This window comes from Schistocerca gregaria, chromosome 8 (genome assembly GCF_023897955.1).
Source record: "Schistocerca gregaria isolate iqSchGreg1 chromosome 8, iqSchGreg1.2, whole genome shotgun sequence".
In the NCBI taxonomy this organism is placed as follows: Eukaryota; Metazoa; Arthropoda; class Insecta; order Orthoptera; family Acrididae; genus Schistocerca; species Schistocerca gregaria.
In genome coordinates, this window is record NC_064927.1 from 268,780,729 (window position 1) to 268,803,956 (window position 23,228).

The window sequence follows — 23,228 nt, forward strand, 5'->3', positions numbered from 1 at the left end:
CTGGGTTCAAATTCGGAGCAATTCTAAAATGTAAACTCTTATCCAAAAGATCTATTTCATTATCCATCATTTTTATGTTAGTGAGACTAACCACCCTGTCCGCAAATTGATGTTTGCCTTCCCGCTTTTCATCTATTCTTTCATTCTATTTCGTCTGTAAATTGGAGGTTTTCTTCCTGTCTCAATGCGATCTTATTCTGTTCATTGTCCACTACATTAGTAGCACCTCTGAAAACACATGAGAATTGTAATGGCGAGAGTAACGTGCCTAAAAGTAACTGAAGTCTGAATGCTATCAAATTACATTTTTCTTCATTCTACTACGGTTCCCTGATCTCAGTCTTTATCCATAGAATTTCACTTTTGCATTTCACACGTAGTGCACACACATGGACAAAGAAAAATATTTGGTAGGAAACATAGAGAATAAGATGAAAGTGTTTCATAGGGCGCCAAAGGGACAGTTACTGAACCTACTCTGCCGGCCGCTGGTGGCCGAGCGTTTCTACACGCTACAGTTTGGAACCGCGCGACCGCTACGGTCGCAGGCTCGAATCTTGCCTTGGGCATGGATGTGTGTGTTGTCCTTAGGTTAGTTAGGTTTAAGTAGTTCTAAGTTCTAGGGGACTTATGACCTCAGCAGTTGAGAGCCATAGTGCTCAGAGCCATTTTGAACCTATTCTAGGAAATGAAGATTTATGTGCACAGGAAATGGCAACCGGAATTATTGCTGAATGGACAGAATGAGTTTAACCTAAATGATTATTTTGATGTATACAGAAACCTACCAGTTTGAGGAGCGTCCAAGCAGATTGGCGTGCAGTCGTGTGCGCCGGACGCCGGCGACAAAAAGGCTGGGCCTTCCTCCAGAAGTTCCGCAGCAGGAAAACAAGACGTCATACAGAGAAGCCACGACGTGCCGCCATTGAGACCACAATCCGGATGTATTATCGACTATCGACTATCTACTTTTCAATTTCTTATTATTAGTCACTGTATCGTTAAAAATATTACAATTACATTTTATAGATGTGTTTTTAGTTTTATATTATTTATAACTAACTATTATGCAATTGTATGTTTTACCTTGCCAGACTAGGAGCTCCACATTATTAGTATTTGCAACCTTTTACATGGATTTTAAGTATGGATGTAATTCCACATTTAGAATGTCAGTACATGTTTTATTGTTAGACGCTCGTTTTGCCATGTGAAGTAATTGTAATTAATGACGACGCCTTCCACATTTTAGTCATTACATTTTCGATACTGGTTAATCATGTATCGTAGCTATGGTGCCCTCTGCTAGCCTCAGTTTCTCTGTATAGATACCAGACGGATTCTGATCATCACCAGCACTTACTGTGTACCTACATGTTCAGTTTGACGGTAATTCTACATCAGAATGATTTGTGGTATGTAAGGCTGGTATACATGGTTGTTAGTCATGTAAACACTCTACCTTTCTTATGTAGCACCTGGCCTTTTATAGATTCAGCGTCAGCGTCAGCAAAGTGAACGTAATTGGTTACACACTGTTTTCGTTTGTAACAGATCCGAAGATGGCAGTAACCAAAACCAGTAATAGTGAAGTGCATAGGTTTGTGTGATCAAGACGGACCTGTAAAATAAAGTGCCAAAAAATATGATCATTGACTCATTCTTCAATTGACATTGTCGAGTTATGATCATTGTCTCCGGAGTGCTGATGAGCAACTGCCTTACTCCTGTTTTGGAATTCATCTATCTCCTGATAATATGGATCTTGGGAACCGTGTACTGCTTCTATTACTGCTCCTGTCTGTGTAGGCAATGGATTTTATGTTACCCAATTTGAGCCACAGTGATTTACGTTTTGAAGTACCCTGTGTCTGCACCGAACAATGCCACGTCGATACCACAATGCAGGGAAGGCGCGAATCGTCAATAAAATACAACTTCATAACTGAAAGCACGTTTATTACTGACACGAACGTTCTAGAATGCTGTCATTTACACAGAAATTGAATACTCCACCCTGGATTTTTCAAGAACCTTCCAGAAATGGTAAATACTAAATAACGAGTGACTGAAGATGGTCGTGTTCGGATTGGTAAACAGCAGCATGCAGCCAGCGACACTAATCACTAATCCCCTTTGCATGTACCACAACTGGCGACGAAGGACGGAATTTACACGCCAGTACCGCAACTGGACATCCACTAAGTAGCGACAGATGGCCTTTTCAGATGAATCACGTTTTATGCTCCACTGAACAGACGGCCGTTTGTCAGAAGGGCCCAGGCCGGAGAAGAAGCGTCATCATCTGGGGAATGCTCTCGTGGTATTCCGTGGGTGATCTCCCAATTCTGGAAGGCAAAGTGAATCATCACAGCCGCCCGGTGTGGCCGAGCGGTTCTAGGCGCTACAGTCTGGAACCGCGTGACCGCTAAGGTCGCAGGTTCGAATCCTGCCTCGGGCATGGATGTGTGTGATGTCCTTAGGTTCGTTAGGTTTAAGTAGTTCTAAGTTCTAGGGGACTGATGATCTCAGATGTTAAGTCCCATAGTGCTCAGAGCCATTTGAACCTTTTTTTGTATCATCACAAATATGTAAGTGTACCTGAAGACCATTTCTACCCCTACATACGGTTTGTTTTTCCTCAGCACGATAGCATCTACCACCAGGACAATGCAGCATGTCACACGGCTTGCATTCTTCGAAGAGCATCAAGATGAGTTTACTGTGCTCCCCTGGCCACTAAACTCTCCATATTTAAACCCAGCCGAGAATCTGTGGAACTACCTCGATCAGGCGGTTCGCGCCATGGATCCTCAACAGAGAAACTTAAGCCTAGTTCACACGACGACATGGGTTGCGCCACTCTTTGCGTGGAATGAGTTGCACGCAAATGGTTTCATATTTGTTTGTAGATACGGCGAAACCAGTATACACTTCTATTTCGTCGTTTTGTGGGTTCCTGAGTCGTATCTGAAATGAAAGTTTTGGCAGCTGCACGTCGTATGAGCTGTGATGGAGTTAAAGTTTGTTGCCCGGAATCGCTGCATAAGGAAAGAATAAAAAAAATGTGTTTCGATTCGTGACTGGATGAAGAAAAGACGTCAGCTTGGTTGCTCAGCATCCTTGCTGAAATAATTTATAACAGAAGATCCAAGAAGTTCTGTTCATTATCTTAGAATGTCACCACAACTGTTCACATTTATTCTAAATAGAGTTAATTATGTGATAAGGAATAAAGGTACTGTAATGCAGGAAGCACTGTCCCCAGAACTGAAAATACATATACTGCGTGCATTACAATTGAGAACACTCGGCATGCTATAAGATACGGTTTTAGTAGCAGATGGAGCTATTTCATTAACAACAATAATTATTAACATTAGAAACAATAATTACTGGAAGCAGTCCGCATTAAGAAGAGACTGGTTTGCAAACTACTTTCTTGAAGAGAGATCTTTATAGTGGCAATATTTCAAAATTCTAATATATGTGAATGGGGAGCACTGCAGCGGCGTTTTAAGTAGATGAATACCGAATAAAGAGTGCATCCCCAGATCACATAAGAAACAGATTGATCGTCCTTATGGTGGAACAGGCAACCGTAAAAATAGTTTCCCCGTCGGTCAACAGATGTCGCAGGCGACGCTACAATGCTAACTGACCTGTCCATGTCACGGAATTGGCAATACTGTATCTTCGGTGACGTGAATTAGGCTGATTTGTGTTCGGCTAGAGCGCTGCGCGCGAAATGCATTCGTGTCACAGCTAACTGTAGCTCATGATTGGCTGTGGTTTTTCCCGAGTTTTCAATGGAAGAATGTAGATTAGCTCCTGTAATTCTACAAACCAAGTTTATTTCTACTGCAGGGATACTTCTCACAATCATATGCGGAATGAAATAAATGAAAAGTAACACACAAACATTTCCCGTGAGTGAGAAATTAAGACTGTATTGCAGTCACATAGGTCTTACACTCGCCTTCCATGGCGTCTATTTCCTCTTTGCTATACAGCTCTTCTGATATGGATTATGGTGGTAAGAAAGCCCTCCACGTGCAGATTAACACTATAAATCCTTCAAAATCTTCTCAACGTCTTTGAAATATAATCAGTTAATTTACTGACAAATACTGCACCGGGCAGTGGGTTTCGCATCCTGACATTACCGACAGAATTATTTATTTTGCATAGAGTATGTATAGGGTTTATGTGAGTTATAACGACAATATATTTTTCACATTGAGACTGTATATAAGTTTAAGAAACAGATTTTGCTTCCTTTCTAAGTATATCTGTAAGTGTACTTATTTAAAACCACATTTTGCATTTGATTACTGTCAGTTGTAAACGAATATAATTTCATGTACGCACTTAACAACAATGTCTTCGAAAAAAATAAAGGAAGGGCTGCCACGTTATATCAGAATATGAGGTCGACAAAATTTAGATAGGATCGAATGCTTAGGACTCTTTATTAATTCTTATTCGTAACTAATTCATTGATTTACCTGGATTTAAAATCCACTTCCGTAACATTTATCTTTGATGGGAAATCTAAACATTTTTAGTTCAGGATTTGTCCGTCTACTCCTTCCACAGTTGATATATTCGCAGGCACTCGGAATGATCCCTACCACCAGTATGTCAGAAACAGCTGTACTTAACAGACGCCAAGCGGTTGAAAGCTGCACGCGTTCGGACGATGTTGCCACATATTTCACAGAACGGAGTGCCATCTAGTGGTTGGTGCCACAAGTAAGGGTGTGACGCTGTCGCTGCCTGGTGGCCGTTCCCTGACAAGGGTTGCCTGCTAGACCAAGCGATCGGGCAATCTGTTTCTTATGTGATCTGGAACGCAGCTTCTTGAATTTGTATAGCCTTCCCTCCTGTCAACAATATTCCTTCACAGAGAGTTAGCCAACTCGAACGATGGGATTTTAGTCTTGTAGACAAGAGCATTACCACAGCTAGAATTACACTTGCTTGTATTTTTGTTAATTCAGTTGTATAGGTGTTCCTAATTCAAAATTTGTCCAGCAGTTCAGATATTGTCAGACCATCTATGTTATGATCGACAAAACGGTCTCAACGCCAGCAATATGTTGCTTAGTTTTGTAATCAGCATCACTGAATTCACTGAATTCTGTAATACGAAATGGCCTAAGAGCCAAAAAACGGTAGTAGTATTTTGAAGTAATAGTTAAAATTTTTACAAAGAGTAGACATTCGAAATAGAGTAACGTAAAATAGTACAAAGGGAATCGAAGGAAGACATAACAGAGCTGCGTTTTACTTTTGAATGTAATATATAAACCAATGCGCAGCATTGTTTTTAGCGGTGGCGAGTGTGTTCGCAGTTCTTCCGTGGTAGTCGAAATTTTGGGATCAAAAGCCTAATTAAATTGCATTCTTAGAACATGATTAGACATTGGAGTGGTGGAGAATAGTCATTTTGGGATAAATTCAGAGATGGAGTCAATTAGAAGTCACTGGGTGTACGAACATTGATGTTCAAGTGAATGGTCATTGTACGTGTTAAACGAAATGCTACGATCGTATACTTATGGTTGTGGAGAGATTTATTGACAATACGGAAACTTATATGTCGAATTAGAACTTTATTCGCTGTATGCAAATTATCAAAAAGTGTTGGGACCGAAAATAGTTTGGACCTTATCACACTAGTATCTTTGCCGCTCGTTGTTAAGGTGATTCTGCTAATAAACGAGAAGTGAAAAATAGGGCCCGTTAAAAGATCAAACTTGTGCTGAACAGACACTGAAAGCATTCGAACCTATAATTGATATCGTGTGGTGAGAATTGAGAAGCTTAGACATTGTAAGGCCCTGAGACATATTTATAATTTTCGGACATTAATGGCAAAGGATAGTTTCATGGGAAAGCATATCTTTGGTGATAGGTACACGAAGGATTGTAGTAATGACTGATTATTATCATACCGGAACAATACACACTAGGGCCAATTCTCCTTTCATTGATCGCCCAGTGACATCTCTCATTAATTTAAGAACTTAATTGTGTCAATAAAACCGAAATATATGAGACATTCCCAATGTTTACTAAATTCCATAATCAGCTAGTACATAAACAATAATATCTGTGAACATTTCAAGAGTTATTGAAGGAAGTTGATAAACCTTTTTACAAACAGATTTAACAGGATTCAACGAATGCATGCAGACTGCTAAAGTAACTAAATCAAATTACTCAGGGAAAGAAATTAGTAAAAATAGCATTTAATTTAAGAACTTAATTGTGTCAATAAAACTGAAATATACGAGACATTCACAGTGTTGACTAAATTCCATAATCAGCTAGTACACAGACAATAATATCTGTGAACATTTCAATGGTTATTGAAGGAAGCTGATAAACCTTTAAACAGATTTAATAGGATTCAACGAATTCATACAGACTGCTAAAGTAATTAAATCAAATTACTCAGGAAAACAAATTAGTAAAAATAGACTGGGACTCAATTTCCTGCTGCTAGTTCACTCAACTAGATTCACAACGTGATTCAGAGATGTTTTATGCCCGAAGCACAGGCAGGGAGTGGTTCTTAACTAGCCGGGACAATATATACACAAACTTCTGATGATATCAGCTCCATTGCTGGGAGGGGGGGGGGGGGGGGGTTACGGCGAAGCGATATATGTGCAGTCGCGACGACGGTGGATGTGCGGGCATAACGTACAATGAATTTTATTTCAAGCACACATTATGTGTTATCTAGCAAACATGATTTTTTAGTGTGTGAAAAATAGATTTGTTATGTAATGCTGAGAACGTTTTATCTTTTCTTTATGGGTGATAAGTCTGAATAACATAGTCCTGCAGTAACGTATTTGATTAAAAAAAGGAAATTGAAAATATAAGAATTTAATATATTGAAAATTTTACACAGAAATTTCAGCTTGACAAGAATGCCACGAGAAAATTGTTATGTTACACACCAATATAAGACACACGAACGCGTCAAGGAGCACAGACAAATACATGGTAGCTTGACAGACACTTAGAGCCGGACAACCAGGTGCAGCAACAGCAGTAGAGCGATGTACGACCAAACGACACGCGACGTGGGAGGCGCTGTTCCCTTCGGATGTGAAGGACGCGAGGTGGGCTTTGCTGCGGGTTTCTGCGGACTTTTCCCCGTAGACATTTCTGAAAATGGTATTCAGAAAAGATGAACATGTTACGAATACATTTCAAAATAGTGACAAGCTGGTGTTTACGCTACATACTAACAAAGAAAAGGTCACATCATATTCATTTCAAAAAGTTATTGCACAAATGGGGTAAACAGTTTCACCAATATACTGTAGTTTTATTTTGGCATCTCATTACAGAACTTTGCAGTTATACAGAGAAAACACTATTTTTTTACTGGTGTTCAATGTTTTTACTCATGGTAATTCTGCATAAGTGACGTCTGTAATGGAATTCATCATATATTCAACGTAACATTTTCAGGTCAATCTATTTGCAGGCATTTTTGATACGAGTTCACACTTGTGGCATATCGGCAGATTGATGTTGTAATGGAAGAACTTGTTTTAAATATAAAAATATTTAATTTTTGTTCCATTCAGTTCAATACATTATCTTCATATGGACGCTCATGTGCAAAGTAGTTGTAGTATGAGACAACACAATATAAGTAACGTATGACATAGGTAGGCATAATCCACGCTAATAATTAAGAATGGGAAAGAAATCGTCACTGAAACTGCTGAACCGATTTTGATGAAATTTGGTATGGAGACAGCTTGAGCACTGAGTGACGTCGTCTACTTATAAAGTGTGTAGCAGTTTTATTTACTGACTTGAACAATATTACGCGAACTAGGGAGAAATATTTACTCTTTGAAAAAGTTATTTACTTTTTGAATTTTGAATTTTACCATATTTGTAAGAATGTTTTCACTGATATGTTCTACATAAACGATCCAACATAGTAAATATAATTCTCAAAGTGTTTAATCTATACTCCAATACTGCAATACAGGGTTGAGCAAATAAAAGTGGCCCGGAGAGTAGAGTTCCATGGTACATAGAAACACAGCAAGAACAAGAGATACAGATTTGACGTGACTGTAGCAGATGTTGAAAGAGACCGCCATTCATCTCTTGGTACTTTTGGGCACTGATCACTAAGTTGTTGAAGGCGGATCGAAGCTGAACTGCTGGAATTTCTGCAGTCTCATCCGAAATGTTCCGCTGCAATTCTTGAAGACTGTGAGGGTTGTTGCGGTGTACCTTAGACTTGAGGGCTCCCCTCACAAAGCAATCTCAGACCGACGGATGACCTAGGTGGCCAGCTAGGGCCGCGACCTGACTAGAACTCTGTCAGGCGTGAAGATTGTGTAGATATGCTCCTAAGGCTCGGCCGCCTCTATGGGCAGTTACTCCGTCGTGTTTCAAGCAATTGTAGGTCTTTTTCTCCTCCTTTTCTGCTGCCACAAAGGGTTTCAAAATGTTGTCAGTGCTCTCTGGGCTCTGTACAGAAATCTGTTTGTGTGGCAGTTGCACTGTTATGAAGAGTGCTTCACGCGCTGTGTGTAAACATGCACACGCCACGCTGAAGAGTTCAGTCTTGGCTTGGTAGCCGTTGAGAATGGAGCTCCCGTTGGATGTTACCGCCAAGTGCGAATTGTGCGCAGTTACTCGGTTTTTGAACGCAGACACACTCTATAATACGTATTATAAATGCCAAGGTAACTTTGTTACATCTTCACGTTTAAAGTGCTAAATCGATTATGATGAAATGGAGATAGCTTGAACTCTGGGCAAGAACATAGCCTACTTTATAAATTAAAAAAATTCAGATATGGAATAGATGTGTGGGGTGTGGACGCATGGAGAGAACGCTCAAACGAGTCAAATGCGTCTTTGCAAAGAGGAGTATTCGGGGTTTTTAAGACCACTTGTGCTTGCGACCTTCAAGAGATTCTTTCACTGAATTGCAAACTAAACCCATACAGAGCCACGTAATTTCAGTAAACAGTAATTTCATTTGTCATATTTACTAAACGGACATCTTTCCCGACCTATAATACGAGTAGTAGCTGTAACGCATTGCCCCAGGCATGGCTTCATGGAGTCGTCTCTCCAGTCTGGCCGACGTTTGCGCGAAGTTCGGTGATTCTTAGTCCTTTGTAGAGTATCCGTGACAGTGCGAATCCTACGTTTACTCGTACGCGCCGTTTCCGAAATTTTAAAAAGAATTCCTAAACCACATGGCGAAGATGGACAGTTTTTACTCGGAAATATTGTAGAGATACAGAAATAAAATCCGACGGTAAGCACGATAACCGTATTTAAAACTATTACGATATGCCTCCCAGAAAACGAAAGTCTGATTTTGCGCAGAACTGCGAAAGCTAACATACCTCGGGATAATTACGGATCCGATATGTACAGAAATCTGTTTGTGTGGCAGTTACACTGTTATGAAGAGTGTTTCACGCGCTGTGTGTAAACATGCACACGCCACGCTGAGGAGTTCAGTCTTGGCTCGGTAGCCGTTGAGAATGGAGCTCCCGTTGGATGTTACCGCCAAGTGCGAATTGTGCGCAGTTACTCGGTTTTTGAACGCAAAGGGCACTGCGCGGATTGAAATCCATCGCCAATTGATGGAAGTGTATGGTGAGCCGTGCATCGATGTCGAAAATGTTCGTAAGTGGTGTAGAGAGCTTGCAGCTGGTCGGACCGAAATTCACGAAGAACGAAGGAGCGGGACACCGTCAATTTCTGATGAGACAGTGTTGAAGGCTGAGCAACGCGTGCGTGAAGATCAGCGGATCATTCTGGATGATCTCTGTACGTTGGTTCCTGAGGTTTCCCGGAGCACCGCTCACAGAATTTTAACGGAAACTTTGAACCACCGGAAGGTATGCGCAAGATGGATGCCACGCATGCTGACTGAGGACCACACGCGGCAACGAGTTGATGCTTCCCGCGCATTTATTCACCGCCTTGCAGCCGAACAGGACAACTTTCTGGACTCAATTGTCACGGGTGATGAAACCTAGGCATACCACTTTACACCTGAGACCAATCAATAGTCACGCCAGTGGCGGCATCCTTCTTAGCCGAAGTCGCGGAGCTGGCGGCTATCTGGTATGACATGGGTATACAAAAACTGTCACAGCGTCTACAAAAATACATCGACAGAAATGGTGATTATGTCGAAAAATAGCTAAATGTTCAAGCTGTAAACTGATGTAAACCACTGTAGAAATAAACAGGTCTATGTACTTATAAAAAAATAGAAGTCCTTACTTTTGGGATTACCCTCGTATATGGATGACGCTATGCTGTCTTATGGTCCAGATACACATAGAGAGCTCACAAGCCCGTCGCACTTTAGCTCCTAAGCATCAGGCATATAGTTTTTGAGACGCTTGAAGACTCACGACGACATTTAAATGCTGCACGACAAACAGATAAACGTCGTCCCTTTACATATGGGGGCGGCTTTCAGTGAGGCTGCCGGCCGCGGTGGTCTAGCGGTTCAGGTGCTCAGTCCGGAACCGCGCGACTGCTACGGTCGCTGGTTCGAATCCTGCCTCGGGCATGGATGTGTGTGATGTCCTTAGGTTAGTTAGGTTTAAGGAGTTCTAAGTTCTAGGGGACTGATGACCACAGATGTTAAGTCCCATACTGCTCAGAGACATTTGAACCGTTTTTTTTTTTTTTTTTTTTTTAAGGTGCAGCTACTCACGAAGGTCCAGTGCGGGTTGTAATAATCGACCAGCAGCAAAACTTCATAAATATGCTTAAATGTTAATGCGGAAGCGGTTTACACTGGAAAATAATTAGTTCCAGTTTTGGCCACCACGTGCAAATCTGGCGCTGTACACTGTTTCTATGACGGTGTGACATGCGCACTGAAATTTGACAAACCATAACATGAGTGAACAGTATGGCTATCAAGAAGAGAGCGTCAACAGCAGTGCTGTGTTGAGGGAGTATCGCCGACTGAAAGGTCTGAGGAGAGCCTCAATGTCATAAAATGGTTTAGAGAAGATAATAAAATTCGAAAACGAGGGTGAGCCTGGTGTTGCAGCTGGAAGAGGAAGACGTTCTATCCCGTTCAAAGTTTGTTGCTGTAGCTGACCCTGCGACATGTGCCCCAGGCAGTGCCAGTGTTCATGCAGTGTCACGAGAATTGTTGATCCCATGGTAAACACTGCAGTTAGTTTTGCTGTCTATTTTACTGTGGTAACCATACAAGATCCAGACAGTGCAGCAACTAAAACCTCACACAGCTACTGTCCGAAGTCGCTCTTCAGTGTCTAGCACAGATTGAAGCTGGCGGCATTTGGCTGGGCTATATTCTATGAGGTGATGAGGCAAGTTTTACAGTACAGGATCCAACGAATAGACGGAACTGCCGAATTTTGGATACTGTTAAGAGCGCAACTGTGTGAAAAACACTATTTTCATGGAAGATGGGGCAACACCTCGTGTCGCTCCGCCAGTGAAAGATCTGCTTAATGCAACCTTCCACAAATCTATTATATCCAGCGGTTTCCCCGACATATGGCATGGCCTGTAAGATCACCTGATCTGAATCCACGTGGTTTTTGGCTCTGGTCATATCTAAAGGGATAGTTTATCAGTGACACGCTCAGTCTCTACCTGGTCCGAAGGCCAGTATACAGCAACACGTTGCTCATATTCTATCGAAACTGCTGCGAGCAACCGTCGGTCACGTCGCTTTATGGATGAATCATCTCGTCGACGTCTCTGGTGCTCATACTGAACAAATTATGTAAGCAGCGGTTAATAAATAAATCGACATTATGTCTTTTTGACTTGTTTGACCTTTCCTGCCCACATCCCGATCCTAAGCCATTGCATATGGAAACATTTCTATACGTCTTTCTTGCATTCATAGCCCCAGATTTACGCTTGGTAGCCAAAATTGGAACTATTTTTTTCCCCATCGTAAATCGGTTCCACATTAACGCAGCAGAATATGTATCAAGCTTCTCTCATACGGTAATTGAGGCGTTGAGATCAGAAACGGGACTTGTCATCATTTTTGGCGTATATGAGTTACTACTGTAGTTGGTATTTTCACACGATTCCGCTTCTGTTGGTTCTAAAATGGGACTTGTTCAGTGATTTTTCTCTGTCTAAATCAGTGTTGAAATTACTTTTCGTGCAGAAAGAGGACTTGTCACAAGAGACAAGTCCCTATATTGCACGAAAAAACTTGAGGCGTGAGGGCAGCACTCTAGCGGTTTGCATAATCAGCTGTGAGATTTCCAAATGGCTTCGGTGACAGAACCGTCAAACGAGTCCGAAGACGATTCACATGAATTTAGAAGGAAGAAAAGACGCCCCGAGTTGTGGAAGAGGAATGTGATTAAACAAAAGAAGGTCAAGGATTTGGAGCATGCCAACTGGAAAGGAAACATTGTTCCTAGGAGGGAAACAGGTGCAGATTGCAGATAGATAGTCATACAACGTTCATTGTTTGAATTCTCTGTTCATTATGTAGTATTCTGTAGCAGAGGCAAGTTGTGTAGACACATTGTACTAAAATGTGAATATAAATTCCTTTCATGGACTCAAAGTTTAAATTTATGTTTTAGTTGTAATACAGGAAATCGGTAAAAATATGTTATTCGCCGGGTAGAAAGGTTAATAATACGCTAATATCTGTGTACAGATGCCGGCGTAAGTGTTTTGAGAAGTTCTCATTTGCTGAGAAGGAACTATTGTTGACAGAATTCAACACTATGCCCAACAGGATGGATACGTACTTGAGTGCTCACATTCTTCCCTTTTTTCCAAAAGCTAGGAGACCACGCCCAGATTCCATTACCAATCGTGGCAGGACAGCAAATAGTTATTATAAGGTAACTGGCAGACAACTCTAATATTATTTTATTAACCATTTTGTTCCCGAATTATTGTAAAATCTTTAAGGCAAATGGTTAAGGTATATATTTAATAGGGTCACAGTATTACGATTACGTAGATTTTTGTTTTATGATACTAATTCACTTGTATCTGCAGGTTAAAGTTGGCTTCAGGGAAACTATGGTATGCAAGAAAGCTTAATTATTGCACTCCATGGCATATCAAAACGCCGAGTGGAGAGACAGTGTTTCTTAAGTCAATATTTCAGTACAATGACTGTTGTTTAAATCAAAAAGGGGATATGTCAGTTATTTTCTATTACCATTTTCTATTAGTTGCCTTCATCCTATGATTATAGATTGCTGGTATAACATTGCATTCTTCCTCACGAGTCTGTGGGACTAACTATAAGGTTTGGATATAACGCTATTCTGAATTATACAGCTTTTTCAATATATATCAGAACATAAATTGAGTGACATATCCCCTTTTTGATCTCAACGCCTCAATTGCAGCTCACACTGTTGTGTGAGTAGCTGCATTTTCATTGTAACCACCCGATACAATATAGAAGCTTTCAACAGATTTGTTGCAGACGAACTCTCCGGCAAGTGTAATTGAATAATCTGTAAAGTAAATTGGAATGGAGTCTGGCATACGCTATATCTGTGAATGCACGAAAACTATAACACCAGGCTACCAAAGTAATAACAACTCTTTGTCAATCGATGTTCTGATTATTTTTGTACATATAAGAGAGAAATTTAACAACGTCAGCTGGAAACTGTTGCTTAAAGGTCCAACGAATCTACAAGTCGACTATATGTGCGGGGCACCCGTATACCAGCTGTACAGGAACCAAACAGCACTAATTGACGAAGAAAAGTACGGTTGTAAATAAACAGAGGAAATAAAGGCAAGGATGAAGTTTATCACCTCTGCTATACAGGGTGAATCACCTAAAATTTGCACCGGAAATGTTGCGGAAATAGGAAGTGCTATTGATGTGCTGTTTCCACATAGTGGATTGGTAGTCAGGGGCTCATATTGTTAGCCAATCAACAGATTACAATAATACATATTTAGAAAATGTATTTTTTGTGCAAACGTACTTTCTTTTAAGTCGAACAATACCTGTTGACATTAACAAACTGAAAGTAGGGTAAGTTAGAATGTCAGTGGTTTTTGTTGGAGGATTGTAATGCGAGTTGTTTGAGAGATGTTGCATTTTGAAAAGTTTCCACATGGCTACTTGTCTGTGTCGTTCAATCTGCGTAGTTGCTAGGGACGATGTTGTTGTGTTTACTTACAGAGCGCTTATGTGTTCCTTGAGTGCACTGCAACACTTGCTAGCCTGTGTATGAGAGTCATAGCAGCAGGTCGTCAGTGGACGATGGAATTCATCAATGCAGAAAAGACGACAAGCTCATGCTATATAGAGAGTGTAGGAAGAATGCAGTTCGTTCTTGTACGGCATATGCAGCAAGATATCCCAATAGACGTCAACCATTTTGGTAACTATTCATCAACCTCTTCAACCAGTTACATGAAAGTGGTAGTGTAACAGACAACGTAACAGCAAGAAGCAGGTAACGACAAGAGAGGTGAAAATTAATGTACTTACAATCGTTGCAGTTGATCCGAGCATTAGCCCCTGCGCAATCGCATGAGGAAGTGGCATGAGTGAGACAAGTATCCTACGTTTTTTCCTTCGACTAGTTTCCATCCCTATCACATCTCTCTCCATTAAGAGACATACGGAAACGATCAAGAGAGTCGTGTTAATTTCTGTAAATGGCCTTTATGACAGGATAATCCAGATGTATTACGTATCTTGTTTAGTAGTGAAGCCACAATACCAATCATGGCCAGGTAAAACGCCGAAACATTGTAAGTGGGCTGCTTCTATGTTGGGAACACTGTATAGCGCTTTGCATTGGATCTCTGACTGCGCTTTCTTTGTAACAGACTCTGTGGCTGGTTGGACACGTTGTTGGAAGTTAATCGCCAGTAGAGTTGGGCAGTTGTAAGGTAGTCGCCAGCAGCGATGGAAGTACTGTTGGGCAGCTGGAGGTGAACAGCCAGCAATGATGTATGGTAGATGTGAGAAGTTAGCATTGATGAAGGGTAAAGGTTTGGAGTGTTAGCATAGGCTAACGATCTGTACATGTTCGATTTGGAGATTGAATACTATTCATGATTATATACTTTTGTACTAGATGTCAATGCCGATTTATATTTGTGTTTGAACTGGATGTCACATTATTAACGTAAAAAAATAGATTACTTGGTTTGCAACAAAATCTTTCCTTTGCCTATTAGTATTTAGTGGCTTCAGTAGTTAGAATCTTTTATTTAGCAGGCAGTATTGACGGTCGCTGTATTGCAGTAGTTCACGTAATGTGGTTTTTTGTGAGGTAAGTGCTTAATGAAATGAATAGGTTATTGTTAAGATTTCATTTTAGTCAGGGCCGTTCTTTTTAATTAATCATTTGAAGTCAGGTTGTAATGTTTTTTTGAGCAGTCAGATTGCGTTGCGCTAGAATATTGTGGGTCGGTGTTGACCTGATAAGAAAAAGTAAAGAGAAAGTAGGCTCAGAACGTTCAGCTTTACTCAGCTGTTTCAGAATCAAATAACGTAGAAGTTTCATCTTCTCAGTCATTCTGCAATTTAAGTACAGACACACTCATTTGAATAAAGAAGTTACAACATGCACTATTGGTCCGTTGACAACCCCGTTGGCTCTGTTCGAATCCATGGAAAGTAAACGTGTGGTGTGGGATAGTGAACCATCAACTCATAGGCCCGTAGACGGAATGGTGAACGTTCACAAGAATCGCAGCCTCCTTATAGATATTCCTCTGCAGACTAGGAGGGACCTGTGGCAACAACATGATGGCTGTCCAGGCCCATAGTGTACGAAGTACTACATCATGTCTTCACGAATTGTTTCTAAATAGTTGGATTTTAGGCAGAGGACCTGTACCTCGGCCAGTCCGTTCCCAGGATTTGACGCCTGTAGACTTTCTTTTTGTGGGGAAAGCTGAATGACGCCGTCTACAAGGACTCACTGACTACATCCAATGATATGCAACGACGTATCACTGCAGCCTGCTCGGACATTTCTTCTGAATTGTTATCATGTGTGCAGCAGTCATTCAATACTAGACTGGAAGCGTGTACTGCTGCTGCCAGTGGCGATTTTGAACACAACCTGTGATGGTCAGTTGTCTCTTTACTCGTCAGACTCCAATAATAGCGTATGCACTTATGTTATTCTTTAGTGTGTGCTACCACTGGTATTGTACAAGTGTCGGTGTGGGGACATTTCAAAATACCGTATCTCGAAACGAGTCGCACCAGAATCCTCCAACAAACACCACTGACATTCTTATTTACCCCACTTTCAGTTTGTCGATGACAACAGGCATTGTGCCATTTAAAAAAAGTGTACGTTTGCACAAAAAACATTTTCTAGGTATTATTACAATCCGACTACTAATCCATTATGTGAAAACCGCACATCAGTAACACTTTCCATTTGCGCAATGTTTGTGGGGCAAGTTTTACATCTACACCTACAAATATACTCCGCTAGCCACCAAGCACTGTGTGGCGGAGGGCACAAGTTGCGCCTAATTCATATCCCCCCTCTGTTCCACTCGCGGATCGCGAGAGGGAAAAACGATTGTCTGAACGCTTCAGTACGTGCTCTAATTTACCTTATCTTTAAATGGTGATCACTGCGCGATTTGAAAGTTGGTGGTAATAATATATGTTCTACATCCTCGGCGAAGATCGGATTTTGGAATTTAGTGAGCAGACCCTTTCGTTTAGCGCGTCGTCTATCTGCAAGTGTGTCCCACTTCAAACTTTCTATGAGATTTGTAACGCTCTCGCGATGGCTAAACGTACCAGCCACGAATCTTGCCACTCTTCTCTGGACCTTCTCAATCTCTTGAATCAGACCCAACTGGTAAGGGCTCATACAGACGCACAGTACTCTAATATTGGACGAACTAACGTATTGCAAGCAGTTTACTTTGTTGAAGGACTGCATCGCTTCATGATTCTACCAATAAACCGCAATCTAGATTTCGCCTTGCCCGTTGCTTGTGTAATCTGATCATTCTATTTGAATCATTTCGAATAGTCACACCCAGATACCCGACGGATGTTACCGCTTCCAAAGACTGGGCATTTATTTTGTACTTGTATATTAATGGGGATTTTCGCTTTGTTATATGCAGTAGGTTACACTTACTAATATTGAGAGGTAACTGCCAGTCATTACACCACGCATTTATTTTCTGCAAATCCTCATTGATTTGTTCACAACTTTCGTGTGATACTACTTTCCTGTACACTACAGCCTCATCGGCAAACAGTCTAATGCCGCTGTCAATACCATTAACCAGGTCGTTTATGTAAATCGTAAAAAGCAGCGGACCTACTACGCTGCACGCTTGTTTCTGTTGAAGTCACCCCCTTCAGGACGACATACTGCTCCCTGTCTGCTAGAAAACTCTCTATCCAACCGCACATGTCATCGGATAGACCGTAAGCGCGCACTTTTTGGAGCAAGCGACAGTGCGGAACTGAGTCGAACGCCTTTCGAAAGTCGAGAAATTGCCATCAACTTGGGAGCCGGTATCTAGAGCCTGTTATATATCATGCACAAAGATGACCGCTGTTTCCTAAAACCGTGCTGGTTTCTGCAGATGAGCCTCTCAGAGTCTAGATAGGTCATTATGTCTGAACACAAAATATGTTCCATGATTCTGCAACAAATAGCTGTCAGAAATTGGCCGGTAATTATGTGCATCCGATTTTCTACCCTTTTTATAAATTACTATGACCTGGGCCTTCTCCAGTCCCGTGGAACTTTCTGCTGTTCCAATGATCTCTGATAGATGATGGATAAGAATGGTGCTACACTCATGGAAATTGAAATAAGAACAACGTGAATTCATTGTCCCAGGAAGGGGAAACTTCATTGACACATTCCTGGGGTCAGATACATCACTTGATCACACTGACAGAACCACAGGCACATAGACACAGGCAACAGAGCATGCATAATGTCGGCACTAGTACAGTGTATAGCCACCTTTCGCAGCAATGCAGGCTGCTATTCTCCCATAGAGACGATCGTAGAGATGCTGGATGTAGTCCTGTGGAACGGCTTGCCATGCCATTTCCACCTGGCGCCTCAGTTGGACCAGCGTTCGTGCTGGACGTACAGACCGCGTGAGACGACGCTTCATCCAGTCCCAAACATGCTCAATGGGGGACAGATCCGGAGATCTTGTTGGCCAGGGTAGTTGACTTACACCTTCTAGAGAACGTTGGGTGGCACGGGATACATGCGGACGTGCATTGTCCTGTTGGAACAGCAAGTTCCCTTGCCGGTCTAGGAATGGTAGAACGATGGGTTCGATGACGGTTTGGATGTACCGTGCACTATTCAGTGTCCCCTCGACGATCACCAGAGGTGTACGGCCAGTGTAGGAGATCGCTCCCCACACCATGATGCCGGGTGTTGGCCCTGTGTGTCTGGGTCGTATGCAGTCCTGATTGTGGCGCTCACCTGCACGGCGCCAAAAACGCATACGACCATCATTGGCACCAAGGCAGAAGCGACTCTCATCGCTGAAGACGACACGTCTCCATTCGTCCCTCCATTCACGCCTGTCGCGACACCACTGGAGGCGGGCTGCACGATGTTGGGGCGTGAGCGGAAGACGGCCTAACGGTGTGCGGGACCGTAGCCCAGCTTCATGGAGACGGTTGCGAATGGTCCTCGCCGATACCCCAGGAGCAACAGAGTCCCTAATTTGCTGGGAAGTGGCGGTGCGGTCCCCTACGGCACTGCGTAGGATCCTACGGTCTTGGCGTGCATCCGTGCGTCGCTGCGGTCCGGTCCCAGGTCGACGGGCACGTGCACCTTCCGCCGACCACTGGCGACAACATCGATGTACTGTGTAGACCTCATGCCCCACGTGTTGAGCAATTCGGCGGTACGTCCACCCGGCCTCCCACATGCCCACTATACGCCCTCGCTCAAAGTCCGTCAACTGCACATACGGTTCACGTCCACCCTGTCGCAGCATGCTACCAGTGTTAAAGACTGCGATGGAGCTCCGTATGCCACGGCAAACTGGCTGACACTGACAGCGGCGGTGCACAAATGCTGCGCAGCTAGCGCCATTCGACGGCCAACACCGCGGTTCCTGGTGTGTCCGCTGTGCCTTGCGTGTGACCATTGCTTGTACAGCCCTCTCGCAGTGTCCGGAGCAAGTATGGTGGGTCTGACACACCGGTGTCAATGTGTTCTTTTTTCCATTTCCAGGAGTGTATATCTGTAGCATAGTCAACATAATTGTAATCTTACGGGGATACCGTGTGGGTCACATGCCTTCCTGTTTTACAATCCTAGATACGCTAAACACTATGTGTAGAAACGCAAGAATAGAACGTCAACTCTAAAATATCTGTTGTCCTCAGTCCAAAGACTGGCCTCGTGTAGCTCTCCACGTTTATCTATCCTCTCCGCCGTTCTTTCCTCCACTTCCATATTAACTGTTTCTTGATGCCTTGATGTGCTCTGTCAATACTTCACATTTTTCAGTTACATCTGCATTCGAGTTGTGCCATAAAAGTCTCTTCTTCCAATTTCAATTGAGTACATCCTCATCAGTTACTCGGTGTAGTCAGCTATTTGTCAACATTCTTCTGAAGAACACATTACAAAAGGTCTTCTTATCTGTACTGTGTATTGTCTATTTTTGATTTACAAATACATTCCGAAATGACTTCTTATTACATATATTTAAATTAGATGTTAACATATTTATCTTTTTCAGATTTCTCTACTGCTTCAAGTGTCTCATATCTCAATCTAATTACCTCGGTATCACCTGATGTAATTCAACTACATTCAATTAATCCGTTTTACTTATCTTGGTGTTCACTTTTTAACTTGTTTTCAGGATACTGTTCATTCCGTTTAACTTCTCTTTATGAGCATTTGGATATCTGAGGATATCTGATACAAACACAATATCCTCAAGAAACTTTAAACTTTTTATTTATTCATCCATAAATTTAAATAATTGAAATTTCTTCTTGGTTTCCTCTACTGGTTGATCTATGTGCAGACTGAATAAAATAAAAAAAATAACATGCACAGCTATAACTTTCCTTGCACATTTTTTGATTCTTATAGTTCCAGTATTGTTCCTGTACAGCTTGTAGATAACATAATCCTCCTCAAATTTCCCCTAATAACTAAAAAATAGAATTTTTAAAAAGTATTCCAGTCAATATTGTCTACAGCATCTTCTCAATCTACAACTAGCATAAATGCTTATTTGTCTTCCTTCAATCTATCTTGAAACGTAGGTCGTGGGGTCCATATTGCCTTGTGTTTACCTACATCTCTCTGGAACGCAGAATGGTCTTCTGCAGACCTTTCTTCTGCACATATTTAGTGCAAGTATTTCGCAATTGATGTTTGAGTTATACAAATGCCTGTCAGCACTTACCTTATTTGGCGTTAGGATTTTTAGATTCTTTTTAAAGTTTAAGTGTATTACCCCTATCTCATATATCCCGTACACCAAATGTAACTTTTTGTCACAGTTTGTTGTCCCAGCATCTTCTGAAGCAACTGCGCTCAACTAGTCGATTGCGATCGAGTGGTCGATTGCCATAGCTTTATAAGTCGATCTTTCAAAACTTTGTCCAAAATCTTTTTCAATGGACTGTTTTTGTAATATACCAATTTGTTAACAATGAGTGTTTGCACGGTATTTGTAAGCGGTAAATTTGACAATATGTCTTTCGTCACCATCTGCATTTCACCTCGCGCTCGCGCCAAGCAACAGTCTTTTAGTCTTGCACAGTTACAGAAATTAAACGTGAAACACTTTCCACATATATTATCAGAATTGTCAGATCAACAAACATCATTACACAAGAAGCTGCTAAAAAGTACACCGCCAAACTGACACCACTGAAGACAGACTTTGAAAACACCTTTCCAGATTTCAAGGCAATGGAACCATTCATAACTCAGTCTTTCTAAATGGGTGTATGGAAGATACTGCAAGTAAAACGAGTACGCTTTTGTATTTTTGTAGTGAGACTGAGGAAACAATTTGATTTCAAAATGACATTTCCTGTCAGAGTACAATGAAGAAACGTTTTGCTAATTAGTGAGTGTAAAAGTCTACTTCAACAATGTAAAAAAGGCGTCGTATATTTTATCGTTTCTTGGAGTGATTTCAACGATAAACATAGTGAAATTTAGATGCACAATTAATCTGACTGATCCTCATCTTTTGGACTGGGAATGACTGCCTCTGACAAATTATTCACTGGATTAGAATAAACTTGGCAATGATACGAAAAGGACTAACTTTTTTCAGGATTTACAGTGGTGTATATTTTAATTTTTTTCACATGTAGAGTATCTTGAAAATGGAGCAGCAGGCCTACAACTTTTGATGGAGGGAAAATTACCTTTCATGTATTTTGTATAATTAAAATCGTTAATTTTGGCCATGGTGTTGTTTTGTGCTTAAACTTTTATGAATTTTTAAGTCAATATCTCTTAATGAAATAAATTGCTGGTAGTGGATGCCTAGCTTTAAAAAGTTGAGCATCCATGTTCTAAAGGAACGTCGCCTACTCCATTTCCTTCCATAATAGGGGGTCAGTTTTCTATACCCATATTTTGTGAATTATAAAGATGATTTAGTGTAAAGTGCTACAGTACTATTACCATGAGACGAATGCATATCTGTTGTTTTTATTTTTTAAGATGTCTTAGCTGTGGAGTACCATCTCCAGAAAGTTTAGTTCATGATACAGATATGTAGGTATGGTTACCGCTATCTGGTTCACAGTAATTTCCTTAAAACACATATTCGTTAGCTTTTTATTTGCTTGTTTTCTTTATAGCGTACACAGGAATGAATTTATTAAAAGAAGGTGGCATTATCCACTTTTGCTGTATTAAGTTTCCTTGTTCAGAGGTAGTTTTAGCGTTTTAGACCATTTTCAACTGACATCGTGGTTCTGTATAGAAGTGAATATATTATAGAACCTCCACAACTATAAATGTAGTAATTTGAGTGTAAACGTGTTTTAAATACATTTATCTACATTAAAAACTATGCATTACATATTTCAATTGCATTTTGGTATTTTAAAGTAGCTTATTTCCCCATGGCTTTGCCCAATTATGTGTTCAACAACATGTATGTTGAACACATCTCTTCCTTCCCCTCTCTGTGTCTGCCTCTTTCTCTCCCTGTTTAACCACCTCTTCCTCCCACCACTGTCAATCTCCTCCTCCCCTCTCTGTGTCTTCATCTCCTCCTCCCCTATATTTGTCCATGTCCTCCACCTCTCTCTCTGACCATATTTTCCTTCCTCCACAATCTCCTTTTCCTCCTCTCTCTGCTTCTCTGTCTTACTTTTTCACTCCTCTACTACATCTTCTATCAGCCTCATGCTTCTCCCACTCCTCCCTACTCTCTGTCTGTTTCCTCTTCTTCCCCCTCACTTTGTCCATCCCCCCCTCTACCAGCCGGCCAGAGTGGCCGAGCGGTTCTGGGCGCTACAGTCTGAAACCGCGCTACCGCTACGGTCGCAGGTTCGAACCCTGCCTCGAGCATGGATGTGTGTGATGTCCTTAGGTTGGTTAGGTTTAAGTAGATCTAAGTTCTAGGGGACGGCTGACCTCAGCAGGTAAGTCCTATAGTGCTCAGAGCCATCTGAACCCCTCTACCAGTCTCAACATGTTCCCAGCAGTGCTCATTGACACGTGCAGCCCTGCACTACAGTTCAAAAATGCAAGCCGATTACTACCACAACACCCCTGTTATGCAGAGCAAGCTACAACCAGAGGCTTGAAAATCATTTATTTACTCTAAAATGTAGGCCACAGTGCAAAGTGGCACGATAAACCACACTGATTCTACTCACCTCAATTTGTCTTTCATGCAAGGCAACCTACAAATTGGGGACTGGAAAATAGTTTCTTGCCTCTGAAACATAGGTTGCCCCACACAGAAGGCTGATTTGGCAGGCCAATATTCATCCCAAGCAACATGTCTTGTCTTGCAGGCAGGCTACACGTCAGGGGCTGGTAAAAGTATGTTTTTCACTATATCTCTGCTCTTATTGGCACTAAGAGATTGCAAATCTCACAGTGCTGATGCTCATTATGCCTTCTATTTCTGTGCCCAAGAGCTTGGGAGGAGATCCCAGAGATGCACAAATAAATTTGGTCATTAGCAGAATGTGATTGAAG

General features: G+C 41.6%; 1 protein-coding gene across 1 annotated transcript in view; it reads right to left on the reverse strand.

The window, feature by feature from the left end:
- Positions 1–6,887: 6,887 nt before the first annotated feature.
- Positions 6,888–23,228, reverse strand: part of LOC126284614 (carboxylesterase 1C-like) — a 487,963-nt gene continuing 471,622 nt past the window's right edge. The window contains exon 14 of the mRNA XM_049983679.1: positions 6,888–7,188. Coding sequence (XP_049839636.1) covers positions 7,040–7,188 — 149 coding nt within the window. The 3' untranslated portion in view covers positions 6,888–7,039. The remainder of the gene's footprint in view (positions 7,189–23,228) is intronic.